This window comes from Eucalyptus grandis, chromosome 6 (genome assembly GCF_016545825.1).
Source record: "Eucalyptus grandis isolate ANBG69807.140 chromosome 6, ASM1654582v1, whole genome shotgun sequence".
In the NCBI taxonomy this organism is placed as follows: domain Eukaryota; kingdom Viridiplantae; phylum Streptophyta; class Magnoliopsida; order Myrtales; family Myrtaceae; genus Eucalyptus; species Eucalyptus grandis.
The window spans coordinates 32,237,610-32,253,068 of NC_052617.1; the positions used below are offsets into that span (position 1 = coordinate 32,237,610).

At 37.7% G+C, this 15,459-nt stretch overlaps 1 protein-coding gene across 1 annotated transcript; it reads right to left on the reverse strand.

Annotated features, from left to right (window-relative positions):
* Positions 1–7,285: 7,285 nt before the first annotated feature.
* On the reverse strand, positions 7,286–10,156 carry LOC104449292 (putative receptor protein kinase ZmPK1). The gene has a single exon (XM_010063408.3). The coding sequence runs from the start codon at positions 9,899–9,901 to the stop codon at positions 7,463–7,465; it is 2,439 nt and encodes an 812-aa protein (XP_010061710.1). The 5' UTR covers positions 9,902–10,156; the 3' UTR covers positions 7,286–7,462.
* Between the last annotated feature and the right edge of the window lie 5,303 nt (positions 10,157–15,459).

A 15,459-nucleotide genomic window follows, 5' to 3' on the forward strand; every position in this document is an offset into this window, starting at 1 on the left:
TTGTTCAAATTTACATCTTGTCCAGATAGTACACAGTATTGATTTAAAATTGTTGCCAAATTCTGACGTTCCAGAATTTTCCTTTCTAACAAGATGATGAAGCCATCTGCGAAGAGTATATGAGAAAGGGTAGGACTCCATTGTTAAGTATAATCCCTTTAATGCTACCATTATCAACTGCAATCTTCAATGGTGAGGATAATACATTAGCCATCAGAATAAATAAGTAGGGGGATAGTGGGTTCCCTTAACTAATCCCTCATGTTGGCTTAAAATATTGAAGTGGCTCTCCATTAAACTTGACACCAAATGAGATAGTTGTGAGGCATTGCATTATCCACCCATTTTTCATCAAAATCTATTCTAATTAAATGTGCCTTAAGGAAGTCACACTCCACTTGCTTGCATGCCTTTTTCATATCAAGTTTCCAGGATAAAGTACACCAGGAGTGTAAGAACTTGGCACACATGGACACCTTAGCATATAATGTTTTAAAAAATACACTTAAGTGTCACTGTTTTTGAAAAGTGGGACACATTGGTGCTAAGTCCGGCGAGAGTAGCTAGAGATTTGACATGGCATTTGTTTAATAGTGTATGTGGTCTACGTGACTCGCTGAAAGCCAACTCAACGATGATTTGACAAAAACGACGTCATTTGGCCCCAAAATTGAATATTAATATAAATATTAATGAAAAAAATTATTTTTATTAAAAAAAGGGGATCTATAGCAAGCTTCGGCAAGGGCTTGCACAACCCTCATCGAACCTACTCTCCCTTTAAAAAAAAAAAACAACTATTTTAATTAATATTTCTATTAAAATTTAATTTTGGGCCATGTTAGCATAAAAAACGTCATTTTGCACCTATCTAGCCAAGTCAATGCAAAAAACAATGTCATTTTGTACTTTTCTCGCCAAAGAAATGCCATGTTAGTAGTTTGACCAGAATTTCTCGTTGTTGGCACTTGAGTGTTCTATTTTTCCTCCGATTTTGATATTTAAGTGTGCCTTTTGAAATTTTTGGCACTAAAGTGTCTCCTCATGTTAAGTTTTGGCACTCTAAGAGTCTACACCTCCAAGTTTTAGAATTGCTTGGAATTTCTTTTTCTTTTGCAAATTCTAATTTGATGTAGCATCTCTTATACAATGAATATGTTATCTTAAATTTGTGTTCCCCGACGAATGCACTCTATTTGTAGCATCAGATCCAGCAACAACGAATTAAGCCTATTCACCATCATTGGTTTGACCTCTCGAGATTAGGGACTTTTGGGATAAGTGAAATATTGGTCCTGTTACCTTCACTGCTTGGAAGACCTCACTCTAGATTTTTGCCCAGCTTAGTAAAACTATTCACTAAGGCCATCTGACCTTGGTGCTTTAGATGCACAAAGTTGAAAAACTACACATTTTACTTCTTCCAAAGCATCTATAGCAATTGATTCAATTCTTTTGTCACCGCTCAAGAGCATTAATCTAAAACAGGAAAGAACATTTGGGGTCCAATAGATTGATATAGTTCTAAGAAAAATTCTTTAGTAGTTTCCTTAAGAAGGCTCGGTTCTTCAACCCATATTCCTTATGATATTTGCGACATGGAAATTCTTTGATGTTGTTAAACAATGGTGGCATGAAAGAATTTAGTGGTTTTGTCATGCATTTCAACCAATTAATTCTTGTTCTCAGCCCCAATACATATCTTCCTACCTCCATAATGCCTCAATTTCCCTTTGTGAGTGCTTGACCCTTTCCATTTCGGAATATCCTCCATTATTGTTTATCCATTGTTGAAGTTCCTACTTCAATGAGTCTATTCTTTTATGTCCATTCCCATTTTTTTTTAACTCCATTTGGATAAGGCAATACCACTACACGTAACTTCGCAACTACCTTTATCCCTACTTAGTAAGTAGAGTTCCAAGTCTCTTTCATAATTGTTCTACATTTATCATTCTCAAGCCAAAAGGCTTTGAACTTGAACCCTTTTCTCCGTTTAACAGGTTCGAGCTTGAAAGATAAAAGGATAGGACTATGGTTTGACCCGGTGGCTGGAAGTGCAAATGCTTATGCTTTAGGGAATAATAATTTCCATTCAACAGTGCACACCACCCTATCAAGACGTTCTTTAAGTAAAGGCACATCCCTTGCCGTATATGTCCATAAAAAAAACAAGAATCTAGAAAATTCTGAAAAGCTGTTATTTTATATTTCTTAGCCATGCACTTCCCTGCTTTCTCCTAATGGAATAATACTTCGTTAAAATCCCTCAAACGCACCCAAGGTAACATGTTCATAGAAATTATCTAACATAATTCCTCCCAAAGTTGAAGCCTATTATGACAAACATACGGTGCATGAACAAAGATGACTCATTTTCTTACCACTCCCCATTACTTTGCATCTCATATTCACACAATCCATGATTCCTATGAAATTTCTTAGTTGAACAATTCAAAAATTAGGCCTTGCAATTCAATACATAACTTTGAGATTGTGCCATAATTTTGAAAACTATTATGATTAGACGAACGAATGGCTTAAATCCTTAATGGCCGTTCCAAATCAAAATAAATTCGGTTTGATGAGCGCACCGTGGCATGTATTCGTAAATTCCTTCTTTATCTTTTTGCCTTTTTTTCCTTCTTATTTCCCTTCCTCTCTTTTATTTTTATTTTTATTTTTATTTTTATCTTTTCTCTCTCCTTTTTTTCTAGGTAGGCTCTTAGTCTTCAAAGGAGTTGAACATCCTTTTCTTTTTTTTTGACTTTTTCAACTTTTTTTCTATCTTTTTTTTTTCCCAGGCCCTACCCTTCTCAATCAAATATTACAATTTCCACACCCATTTGCCACATTATATTGTTAATTATGTAGAAGAGCCCTGGAGGAGCAGGCTTATCATAAAAAATAATGCCACATCACCTTTTTCAGCGATCAAAGACGTTAGTGTAAATTATGTGATGACACTTTGAAAGTTGAGGAATTTAAATGAGTGACCTAAAAGTTATAACACTAAATTGAATTGCATACAAAAGTTTTGACATTTCTAATTTTTTTTTCCACTAAGCATCCACTTCAGCACACTAAACAATTAATTCACAATGTTTGTGCCAGAATCAGCAATTTTCTCCATGGATCTCCCAAAATCCTTGCATTACATTGATTAAAGTATAAATATATAAAGACTATATAATTTTTCTATTATCATTGGGTATAAATATGGACATCACTAACGTGAAAATTAACTTACAATTAAAATGGGCAACGTTCATATTTATAACCTAAAAGGAAAGGCATGACTAGAGAAAATGAAAGAAAATATAGTCTAATTTCTAATAATAGACATCTCAAATTTCGACTCATATTCAAAAAGTCAATAATTTAGTAGAGTCTGGCCAAACTTGACTAAAACGGGCCAAAATGTCTTCCTGACTTCATAAATGGGTTTTGTTCAATTGACGCTTGTATGATCCCTCGAAATCGAAGTCCCGTCTCCAATGTTGTCGGAATGTCTCTAACTTCTAACGTATCAACATTCAAGTCAATTGGAGATCGGACGGCAGAGTAATCATCCGTGAAAATTGGATCAAACTTTCTTAAGCATCATTGAAACCCTGGGAACCTGTAACCATACTTAGGGTAAATAAAATCAGACGACACTTTCCAAATTTCTTGTATATGGTTCTGTTTTGCCCACTCTCTAATGAAATATCTTTCACTGAAAATCATTCTTTGATTTTACTAAAGGGAACAAGGGTTTTGAGCCAACTCTGGACACAAGACGTCTCATACAAAGAGGAATCAAGCTTCTTTAATCCAAACAACACTACACAATCTCATACAGAGTCGGAATTGAATAATCAATGACAAGGCCCAAAAGTTACAAGATCAATATTGAATTATGCTAGATTCAATCGATAACATAAATCGAGGATATTCAGATACAATGCTAAAATTCAATCAACAACGAGGTATCAGGATTAAAATGCATGTTAGAATCTAATTGACGATGTGAATATGAAACTATAGCTAAGGAAATTTAAGTACAATGTAGGAAAGTAAAGATAATTGAAAGATAATATTTTGTTTGATTCATGCCAAGGGTTTCTTGTTGGATAGCCAGTGGCACTTATAGCAAAGGTGTAGTAATTGCTCCTCGACTATGCTTAGATATTGTTTTTCTAAGTAACTTCCATTGGCCTCGCCCATACTCCTTCATTCCTACAAGCTTCACTTGCCCATGTTTTGTTTAACAGTCCTCATTGTGCGTTGATAAGTGGCACTTATCAACGATCGTTCCATGATGGGGTGTATGAATGGCAACAGCTCCCTCCGCAACGTGCACTCTCGATGCCCACAGTCTTGGTAATTTGAATAGTATTTGAAATACTTCCAATGAAAACTTGCTGCTAGTGCTCATATAGGCAGCCACCAACCGTTCGTTATCATATTTTGACAACTAGACACATAATATTAAAGAATATCGTCATTGATCACCGTGTGTTAGCTCCTGTATTTGTTGACGGCTGTATAAGGTGACGCTCATGCATCATGCATGTAGCTGCTACTTATCCCTACTCATATGCCACATATTTCTCATTCTCATGCTAAGCACAAGCATATCGATAACCAAATCAACTTTTGGTATCAATAGGTTTGAACTATTTTTAGATAGCAAATTCCATAACCTAAGTGAACTGCTTTGGTTTAGGTAGTAGACTAGCTCATAGCAAAGCACGGTTGAAAAAGAATGAAGAAGTGTATGGAGATATTTATGTTAAAAAAACAGTGTCTAAAAAGGAAATTGTTGCAATGTAACCCCTCTCGTGGGGGAGGTTGTATTTAAGGGTATTGTCAACTTCAGGCTAATGGCCTTCCATTGACTCAAGCTTTCTCAAACCTATGCCTCATGCAATATCGAGCATTCAAATTTTTAATCAATTAAGCTTATGCAAATTTTGACTAAGGAATCGCCACTAGCCTTTTTTGGCTTGATTAGAAACCTATTAAGATAGGGATGATATCTTACTATTTACGTAACTAGAGATTTTGGATTCGGGTACTTGATTATGTTAGCCCTAAGGTTAACACCCTTTCGATTCCTAACCTAATCATGTGCTTATTAATGCCGTGGCAACCTATCAAGAAAATTATAAGGTTTATTTTAACCATTCTAAAACAAGGGAATAGCATCCGAATATTGAAAAGTGCAGTCAATTATAATCATAATAGAGAATATGCAAGCATCCTAAATTGTCCCTAAAAAGAAAACAAGATAAAGCAAAACAAGAATCCCTATTATAAAACCCTAAAGGCTTATCCAATTCTAGGTTTTAGTTCCAAAGGATCCTCTTAATTTTTTTTTTAATAAATTATCATTTTGAATGTTCAAATTTTTAATATTTTCTAAAATTTCTAATTTTTTTATTGATTTTCAAATTTTCTAAATTTTTATTATTTCCTAAAGCTTTTAATTTTTTTTATCATTTTCTGAATCTTTAATGATAATATTTTTCATTTTCGAATTTTTAATTTTAATTTTAATTTTGTTTATCATTTTAAAAATTTTTAAATTTATTTATTATTAATATAAAAGGGATTCGGACCGGGTCAAGAGACCCGACCCATGTAAACCAACCCGAACCCTATTGGATTGGGTTGGGCTAAAAACATTAACGCTAAAAGCCCACTCAGAATTAATTATAAAAGCCGTGAACTTTTTTTCCTTTTAACTCTTTTTCCGCCCAGCCCAGCCCACAACAGAATACCCCCTGGCCCTTTTATTTTTCTACGGTTCCATTTTTCCTGCTTTCCTTTTCTCCTTTTTTTTTTGCCCCCTATTTTGTCTTTTTCCGCCCATCTTCTTCGACCCGGCATCGTCTTCAGCGTACTGGCTCCTCCTTTAATGGGGCCGAACTCCCGCTACGTCTCCGCCGTCGAGAAACACTCAACACCACCGCCATCTGGCCGCCGGTCACCGTCCTAATCATCGCCGGCCAACACGACCGACCGGCGTTCATCACTTCCGATCGGCCATTCCGGCGACCATTAAAACATAAAAAATAAACATCTCACCATACATAAACCTCTTACACCAGCATTCTCGGCAAACAAACAAACACAAGCACATTAAAATAGAGAGATATGCTGAAGGAACAGCATCTCCAGCGAGGTATTCATCCATGGCCGACTCGATGACACGACAGATTAGTTTCCACGTCACATAAAAAAACACGAAAGTGAGACGTCCTTCAACAATATAAGAACAATGAAACATCAAACTAAACTTCTAACGCCGATCGGATAGCATGGATTTCAGTATATCATTCGGGCATTTTATCAAATAGGTGACGTGCTGTACAAGAACAAGCCTCCGATCCGACTTTGATATGATTTTCTGTCTAAAAATGATATATAAGAGTCCAAATTATATCGTCCCTCACAAATATATCTCTGGCTTCACAAGATTCGACCATAATCTTATAGATTGAAATTTCTGTTCTTAATTCCCAAACGGCATGAAGAAAAAACAGGATGTCCCTCACGCATGCTCCCCGCACCTCTCTCCGAATATTTTTTCGGTTAGGCCTCTCCTCATCCCTCACGCCAGCTCAGCCTTCTAAAAGGCTTGGCTTTGCTTGCATCACAGCTTGTTGTTCCTCCCTCGCTCACGGGCACGCGTTCACGCTTTGCTCGTTGCCGTCCCCTCCTCATCCGCGCCTCTTTTTCTTTTCCTCTTCACGGCGTTGGCTCATGTAAGCAAAGAGGAAGAAATCACATTGGGCTGGGCTCTTGTCTCTCTTTGTTATTTTAAACTGTAATGGACCATGAAAACATTAAAAGAGATGGGCTCAACGGATAGAGGGAAAAAGTGGGCCGAAAGGAAGAAATGAATGGGAAGATGGGCTTTACTTTTGAAAGGGCCGAAAATTCATTGGAAGGATGGGCTGAACATGCGGGCCTACTGGACCCGACTTTTCATTTTATTACATTCTTTTTACCTTTATATATTTTTATATTTTTGCAAAATAAATTGATATTTCAAACGTTGACGAAAATTCGAGGGTCAACAGAAATTACAAATTGTATCTATTTTATCTAGTCAATAATTTGTTATTAAGAAGAAGCGTACTATTTCGTGCACTTATGGCACCTTTATATTTACCGATCTAAACCATGCCAAATCAACCGTGTATTCACAAGACTGGATTAGACGCACCAAAGACAAATAGTAACAAGAGAGCTATTGCATCCTGGTTGTTGAATGATCTTTCTTTATAGGGAACTATCCTGTTAAATAATGTTTCCTAGATTTACAATATGATAAAATAGAGATAGACAATGGCTTGTTCCTAAACACTTACTAAAATATCTTTCCTAGGTTCGTACATCCAAAGACTATTGCTTTTGCAATTGTCCACTTATTTAGAGCTAGAACATGAGCAGTTATGCTTGTATTCGATTACAGATCCTCACTTTCATGGCGCAGAAGCATCTCAACCACCTGGCTCATGGTGGGTCTCGCATCTCGGTCCTCCTCCACACACTGAAGCGCCACCGCAACCAAAACTTCCATCTTCTTGATGTCGTAAGGTTCCTTTACGGTCGGATCCACAATTTCCCTTATCCATGTCTCCATGGGCAACCCTGGTTTCATCTTCTCTCTCACCCAGGAAGTGAACGTTTTGTTGTCGCCTTTTATTTCACCGCGGATGGCATGGCCTGCGACCGGGTTCCCTCCTGTCAGCATCTCCAACAGAACGATTCCATAGCTGTACACATCCACTTTGGAGGTGATTGGCATATTGTAAACCCATTCAGGAGCCATATAACCCCTCGTTCCTCTGATACTTGAGAAACTTGTATTCTTAAGGCCCTCTCTGTTAAGTAGCTTAGAGAGCCCAAAATCGGCCACCTTTGGTTGGTAATTGGAATCGAGGAGTATGTTCTGTGGCTTCACGTCGCAATGGAGAACCCATTCCAAGCACTCCTCGTGAAGATAAGCAAGCCCCTTGGCTGATCCCACCGCGATCTCATACCTCTTCTTCCAGTCGAGTTGATCGGAAAAAAGGTTTTCTGCCAAGGAACCGTGATTCATGAACTCATAAACCAAGAGCCTGTGCCTTCCCTCCACGCAGTAACCCCACATCGCAATCAGGTTCATGTGATTGAGATTCCCAATTGTTCTCACTTCAGCCAGGAACTCTTCTTCTCCTTGATTCGCCTCGTTTAGCAGCTTGACCGCTGCTTCCCCATGATCTGGCAGGACACCCTTGTACACAATCCCCCCACTTCCTCTTCCAATCTCTTTGTTAAAGTTCCTGGTCGCTTTCTTTAGCTCGGCATATGTGAACCTTGTAAATCCTGTCCCCGCAAGACGATATCCCTTTGCATAACCTCCGCGTTTGTCAGGATCAGTCCCGATCAAAAAGGACCATGTGAGGAAGACTACAACAATTTCCACTCCTGCCAGCGCCGTAGCAAAAATGAGCAAGATCTCAAGTGTTGAATTCTGGTGGCTCTTCAGATAAGTCCTCTGCGGGACAACTTCTTGAGCTTTTGGGGGACAGGGCAGTGGGTCGAATCCTTTGGTGGGTATTTGATAAGAAGAGAGATTAGCTTTTGGTAGTTTCAAATAGATGCTCCCAATAACTGAGAAGGAAATATATCCATTTAACAGCTGTATCTTGGGGAAACAGTCGAAGCTCCCTTTTTCCCCGTTGAATTTGTATTGAAAGCCTTTACAATTGCAAAGATCTGCGCACATTTTCTTGCACCGCGCCAGGGTAGTGTTTGAAGTATAGTCCTTATCATATCCAAAGAAATCATGGTGAGGCAAACGCAGGAAATCGACATGAGCATCAGAACCCTGGTTGCAGAAGCTCTGGAATTTGGGCGCACATCCCTGAGTCCAATCAGTGTCATTATTCCACACATATCCGGGAAGGCAAGAACAACTCCTTCCCTCCCTCGGGCTGTACCTGCAAACGCTATTCGGTCCACAAATCCCATGAACAGTACATGACTCAGGTAAGCCTTGCCATGTTACAACCCACTTCCCATCTTTTTCTCTACTATAGACCCTTACATTACCATCATGATCCACCTTTAACATACGTTGTGTTTTCTTGCCAAAATCCAACGTCAGGAACTTCAGATTGTCAGATGAAGTGAAATTCCCCAGGGAATCGAGCACTGCAACTCTACTATCGTTGTAGGTTGTTCTTCCAACTTCCCAACTCACATGGGTCGGGGCTGGCCAGTATACGCTTGAGATCAAAGGTCCATCGAAGAGGAGACGAAGGATGTTGTCGTTGTCGAAGTATAACTTGTAATAGCCAGAGGAGAAGTTGCCGTTGCTCTGAGAGGAAACAAGTGGTGTGTTCCTGGTGAGGTTCTGTCCAGGGAGGAGCACGTTGGTCGGGCAGTTGAAGCTTTGCCAGAGTGGGACATTACCTTCTCTGTCACGAAGAACAAGATTACCAGAGTCTAGGAGTTGTAACTGATGAACCGGTGTTTTCGACCACGAGAGCGAGGCTGTATCTATGGCCCAAACAACAGCGTGTCTGGCATCAGTTAGCATGAGATCACCGTTCTTTTTAATAGAAAGCTTAGAGTACCTCCCGTTGACAGGTTCATTGCGGTTTGCCATCCAAACTACGGTGCAATTCTGGCCGCTGCATGGTGGATCGCTGAACCAGATGGCAAAGCAGTAAGCGTTCTTGCCGACGGGGTAAAAACCGGCGGAGAAGACACCAGACTTTGAGATGAGGATGTCATCCGGGTTATCAACGGAGAGAGAGTCGCCTCTGCTCAAAGTAGTGCGAGTGGCAGAGGAAGGTTGAGAAGACAAGTGAAGGATTGAGAGAACAAGCGCAAGGAGAAATGACGAGTTTCTCATGGTGTTCAAGGAACAGGTTGAGGCTTGGCCTGTACTGAGATATTTTTTTCCAGAAGTCGTTGGCTTTACTTATAAAGTGAACTGGCATATAAAACAAATCACCAAGCGATCCGTACATGCTCCTAGGTTCAAATCACCGTCCTTATGCATTTCTCTGAAGGACACCCTCAAGAGCATCTATCTAATCTCAATCGTAAATAAATCTTTTAGGCATCTGATGTTGTAATTTTAGCACTTACTTTATTAACGAACTCTCATTTCTTGCCCGTAATTATTGTATTGCACTATATTATATTCTGATGTACAATCAATAACGAATTTTAGGGGTGATCCTATTCTAAACCTACAACATGAAATTTAGAACGTGCTATGGTAAAACTAATTATCAGTTTTTGAAACTTGTAACCTACCCTATTTGTCCTAGAACTAACCTTAGAACGTGTCATATCTTTTAGTCTGATTTCAAGGTCTACCAAGAACCTTTTTTTTTTTTAGTTTCATTGAGTTTCATTGTTTTGGTTCATTGAGTTACAATAATATGAACCATATTTGATAAAGGCACCACTTGATGTTTATCTTGATTCACAGGCAAGGGCCCTTGCTTCATGGTCGCAGCAGCCCTTGCCTAGTGGTGGCGAGAATCGTACCCTGTGCTTATGGCCAAGTGAGGGCCAACCACCCTTACCTCGACCCCAACAAGGGAGGTTGGCTATAGAGGGCACAGCACATTGCCGTCCCCCTTTCCATTAAATCTTACGAGCTCAAAAAAGAAAATTCAATTTTCTTTAATAAATATTTTATAAAACATAAATGGATGAACACAAAATGTTGCCCTTGTAGAGGAAATAAATAATAAAAAATGCCAGCCTAGACTTTTCCATCAACTAAAAGTTGGGAAGTTAATGAAATGACTAACTTGAAGGATGACGACGGATTTTAATATTTAAATAATCGAGAAAAAGAATTTGAAAAGTAAATGTGACGGACTGACACGAGTGTAAGAATTTTCATTGTCATTATCCAATGAAAATTGGAGCAGCGTTGTCGTAGCCAACTTCTGAAATGTTGTGGAATTGGAGATGAGGTGCTCTCACTTAACCTATGGGAGTAGATTAGTAACTAGGTTTGATTTATATGTGTGCTAGCGGGTGAATAAAGTGCACAAATTAATTTTGATTTCATTGTGCCATCACAAACTGTGCAACCAATCTTCCATATTTGAGCTAATTATAATCATTTTGTTTCACGTCTTATCTAATTTACAAATTTAGTAAATCATTTCATGAGGTTTACATCAAAGTTTGTGATTCCATTAATTGCACATCACCGACCCATGAAATGAATCTCCTTTTGTTACATTATTCGTATTTGACTAATCCAATTTGGATTGTTTGATTAGTCATAGAGATATCACATCATTGAGAAAATTGGTGGTCTTGTGATACATACTATCTATTCAGTGGTTGTCTTTTTCAAAGTGCTAAAATTTCTGCTTTTCGACAATGGTCATTGGCTACTAGTTGGACGTCTCTATTCGATGGCGGACACTTTGTCCTCCCCGAAATTGCAATTGACATCCCCCGGCACCAAAGCGATATTTGATAAAGGCATCTGATGATGTAATTTTAGCACTTACTTTATTAACAAATTCTCATTTCTTGCCCATAATTATTATATAACACTATATTATATTTTGATGTACAATCAATAACGAATTTTAGGGGTGATTATATTCTAAACCTAGAACTTGGAATTTAGAACGTGCTATGGTAGAACTAATTATCAGTTTTTGAAACCTGTAACCTACCCTATTTGTCCTAGAATTGACCCTAGAACGTGTCCTATTTTTTAGTCTGATTCCAAGGTCTACCAAGAACCTTTTTTTTTTGTTCATTGAGTTTCATTTTTTATAGCAAAATAATATGAATAAGAAAATGATTCAAAATATAATATGAATGAGGGTGAGTGAGCAAATGCTAGTTAGGAACAAGTGAGGGTTGCGAGGAGGAGTGTGAGTTGTAGGCGAGAGAGAGAGTCGTGAAGTGTTTGGGTGAGGTTGGAGGAAATAGAAAAAAGAGAGAAATATAAAAAAAATATAATAAGAGAAAAATTCAATTTTTAGGCTCTATGAAACCGGTTCCAAATTTGGTTCAATTTGATTCCCAATCAGTTCTTCACTCAAAATTGGGAATCTGACTGATTTCACTAATTTCAAAAGTTTGGAATTGGGAACTAGAAAAAGGGGAAGAAAAAAGCAAATGGAAAAAGATCGGTGGTGAAGTGGGGACCCCGTTAGAGAAAAAGAAAAAGAAAAGGGAGTTGACTTGGTCTATAAAGAGGGAAGGGGGAGCTCGGGTAAGACACGGAGAAGACCGAGAAAAGAAAGGAAAACTTGGTCAACTCGTGTGGACCCAATAAAAAAAAAATAGAAAATTGACTTGGTCAAAGAAATAGAGAAGGTAGACCTCGGGTAAGACACGGAGAAGACCGAGAAAAGAAAGGAAAACTTGGTCAACTCGTGTGGACCCAATAAAAAAAAAATAGAAAATTGACTTGGTCAAAGAAATAGAGAAGGCAGACCTCGGGTAAGACACGGAGAAGACCGAGAAAAGAAAGGAAAAGGGAAAGAAACAAAGAAGAAAGAGATGGGAAAAAGAGAGGGGTTTCCGTGTGCTTACCACGGGTGTCTCGCTTAGTCAATTTTATTACATATCATAACGCTTGGTAAGTGATCATGCCCTTGTTCATCTAATCAAAGTAATATTCGAAATTATGGTGCATATCTAAGGTTAAGTCAATTTTGAGTTTCGAGTTTTGACTAAGGAGTCGTTGAGCTGCAGATATATATATATATATATATATATATATATATATATATATAAATGATAGTTTAAGATGTTGTAAAGTTGTAGGATTTTACAAAAATCAATTTAGACTTACAGTTCACTCAAAACAAAATTTTGAAATTGGCCTCGTATGAACAGTGCATGACCAATGGCTTAATTGGTTTGCACGAGCGTTCGGTGAGTACATTTGAGTCGTTAGTTTATTCAAGTTATAGTTAAGATAGCATTTTCTTTGATTTTAATGTTGTTTCTCGCTTATTTGATAAGATTGTGAGTTTAACGGTTCAAGTAATCTTCGTTGTTTGATCATAGGCAGTTCAATGTGAGTAGTGTTATCATTTCTTTAAGTATTTGACCTCATGTTCAAAAATGATATTCTATGAGTTAAGAAATAACATTTTCACTGCATTAAAATATGGATTGGGCATTTATTGCTCTTCAATTCTTTGAAAATGGTTTGAAAAAGTTGTTATGGAAGGTGTTGTGAAAGTTTATTTATTGTATTATGTTACTAATTGATTTATAGAATGGGTTCTAAAATGATTTGGGAATCGTTTAATGAAAGACATTTCAAAATGTTATCAATTTATGAAATGAATTTCGAAATGGTGTGAGAAATATTTTGTGAAATATATATATTGTTTGATCAACAAAGTTAGGAAAGATGATATATTTTGGGTTTGTGAAATAATTACGTCGACTTTGAGTATGGTTTATGAAAGGTGACTTCATTGGATATGTGAAACTGATTTATGATATGGATTCTGGATTGGTTAATGGAATAATTGATTTGTGAAAGACTATGTTTTGGTTTGTGTAATCAATTGTGATATGAACTGGTAAAGAATTAAGTACTACACGATAATGTTGGTTCGTAGGAGTCACCTTTAGGGCCTTATAGTCAAGAGCGACGCAAGTTACATGGGAGTGGCCTCTAGGGTCTTGTAGTATTGATATACATTGGTCAAGGTTTTAAGTGCTACGTAGTAACATAACTTTGTGTGAGCCACCTCTAGGGTCTTGTAGTCAAGAGTTAAGTACTACATGGCGACTTGAGTTATGTGGGAACAACCTCTAAGGCCTTATACTATCGATATACCTTGGTTAAGAACTAAGTGCTACATGATAACGTAATTTCATGAAGCCACCTCTAGAGCCTTTTACTATTGATGAGTGTTGGTCAATGGATAAGTGCTATATAATGATGCGAATCTCGTGGGAGCCACCTCTAAGGCCTTGAGTACTCAAGGGCTAAATGTTACATGATAACGTGGTCTTGTGGAAGCCACCTCTAAGGCCTCGAGATTTGATGTGATATGAGTTTGGTTAATGAAATGAACCATCGACATGTGATTTGAGATTGATCAATGAACTTGATAATTGATATTTGTATTGTGATGGTGGATTTAAATGAGTATTTTTGGTTTATTTAAAGATTTGTCAAAATGAAATTACACATGTGATTTAATACGTATTTTATACCTTGATTTTGGATCACATGTTTCCGATATCACTTTGTATACATGCACAGTAGTTGCTCAATTTGCTTAGAAACTATGTACTATTTACTAAGCTGTGGTAGCTTACCTCTTTTCTTCCTAATCCTTTTAAGTTCCTCGATTAGTAACCCTTAGTAAGGGAGTGCTATCGATGGAGACTTTTGGGAGTTGGATTTCTTTGGATATAGTTTGAGGTTACGTCCTTTAGATGAAGAGAAGAACGGCTGTGTTGCGACCCAACCTCTCTTGACCCTCCCTTGATGGGGAGGGGAAAATGTCAAGTTTAGGAGTACTTGTTCATGACAGTTATCTTACAGTTCGCAATCCAAAATATGTCATCACTTTGTCTTTTGAGACGAGCCCTTATGAGTTCCCTCGTTCATTGTTGTGAGCTCTCCCAAGCTCATATCTTGCGTGATAGCATAAGGTGTCATGATTCGTACCCACACGGGCGACATACCTTGAAAGAGGAGATCGGATGTGGATATTGAATTTAGAGGTACCTTTACCATAGTAATCCTCCCAATAGTACTCTCTTTCTTAAGGATGACATCATTTCATCCATTAGGAGGTTTCCACGGTGGGTATGCTAAACTCCGGTGGGTCTTAGCGAGACCTATACCTCTTACAACAAGTTAATTTATTATCTAGTTATTTAAAACAACCTAAAAAGACAAGATTCGCTACTAGTCTTCTTTTTTAGGGTCGGCTAGAAAACTTAATCGAGGGTTAGGAATGGTTCCTCGATTTCTATGCAACTAGAGATTATAGATTCAGAGACTTGACTTATGTTAATATTTCTATTAGCACAATTTTGGTACTTAATTGTATGTCATGTTTCCTAAGGCGTTTATGCATTTCTTTTTACTTTTTCAGGTTGATTACACTAGCTAAATGATCATGCGTGGATGATTGCTTTTATGCGATTCTATTTCTATGAAAGAGAAAAGAAGGCAAACAATTGAAATTTAAAGATAATGCAGTAAGTAAACAATCAAGTAAGCAATTTAGGGAATGCAGTAAATCTAGCATACAACCTAAGCAATGAACAAAAATAAATGGAAGAAATAAACTTGCAATTCGTCGGGTATTTATACAACACGAGATAACCCGAAACATATATCGGGGACAAATGATATAAAAAGTTCGGTTGGATAGGACATCGACCTTCCATCGTCTTCAAGTCTTGAAGTATCTCCATCTCCAAGGACCT

Excerpts from the sequence above, each read along its gene's own strand:
- LOC104449292 (XM_010063408.3), bottom strand. The coding sequence starts at position 9,901 with ATGAGAAACTCGTCATTTCTCCTTGCGCTTGTTCTCTCAATCCTTCAC.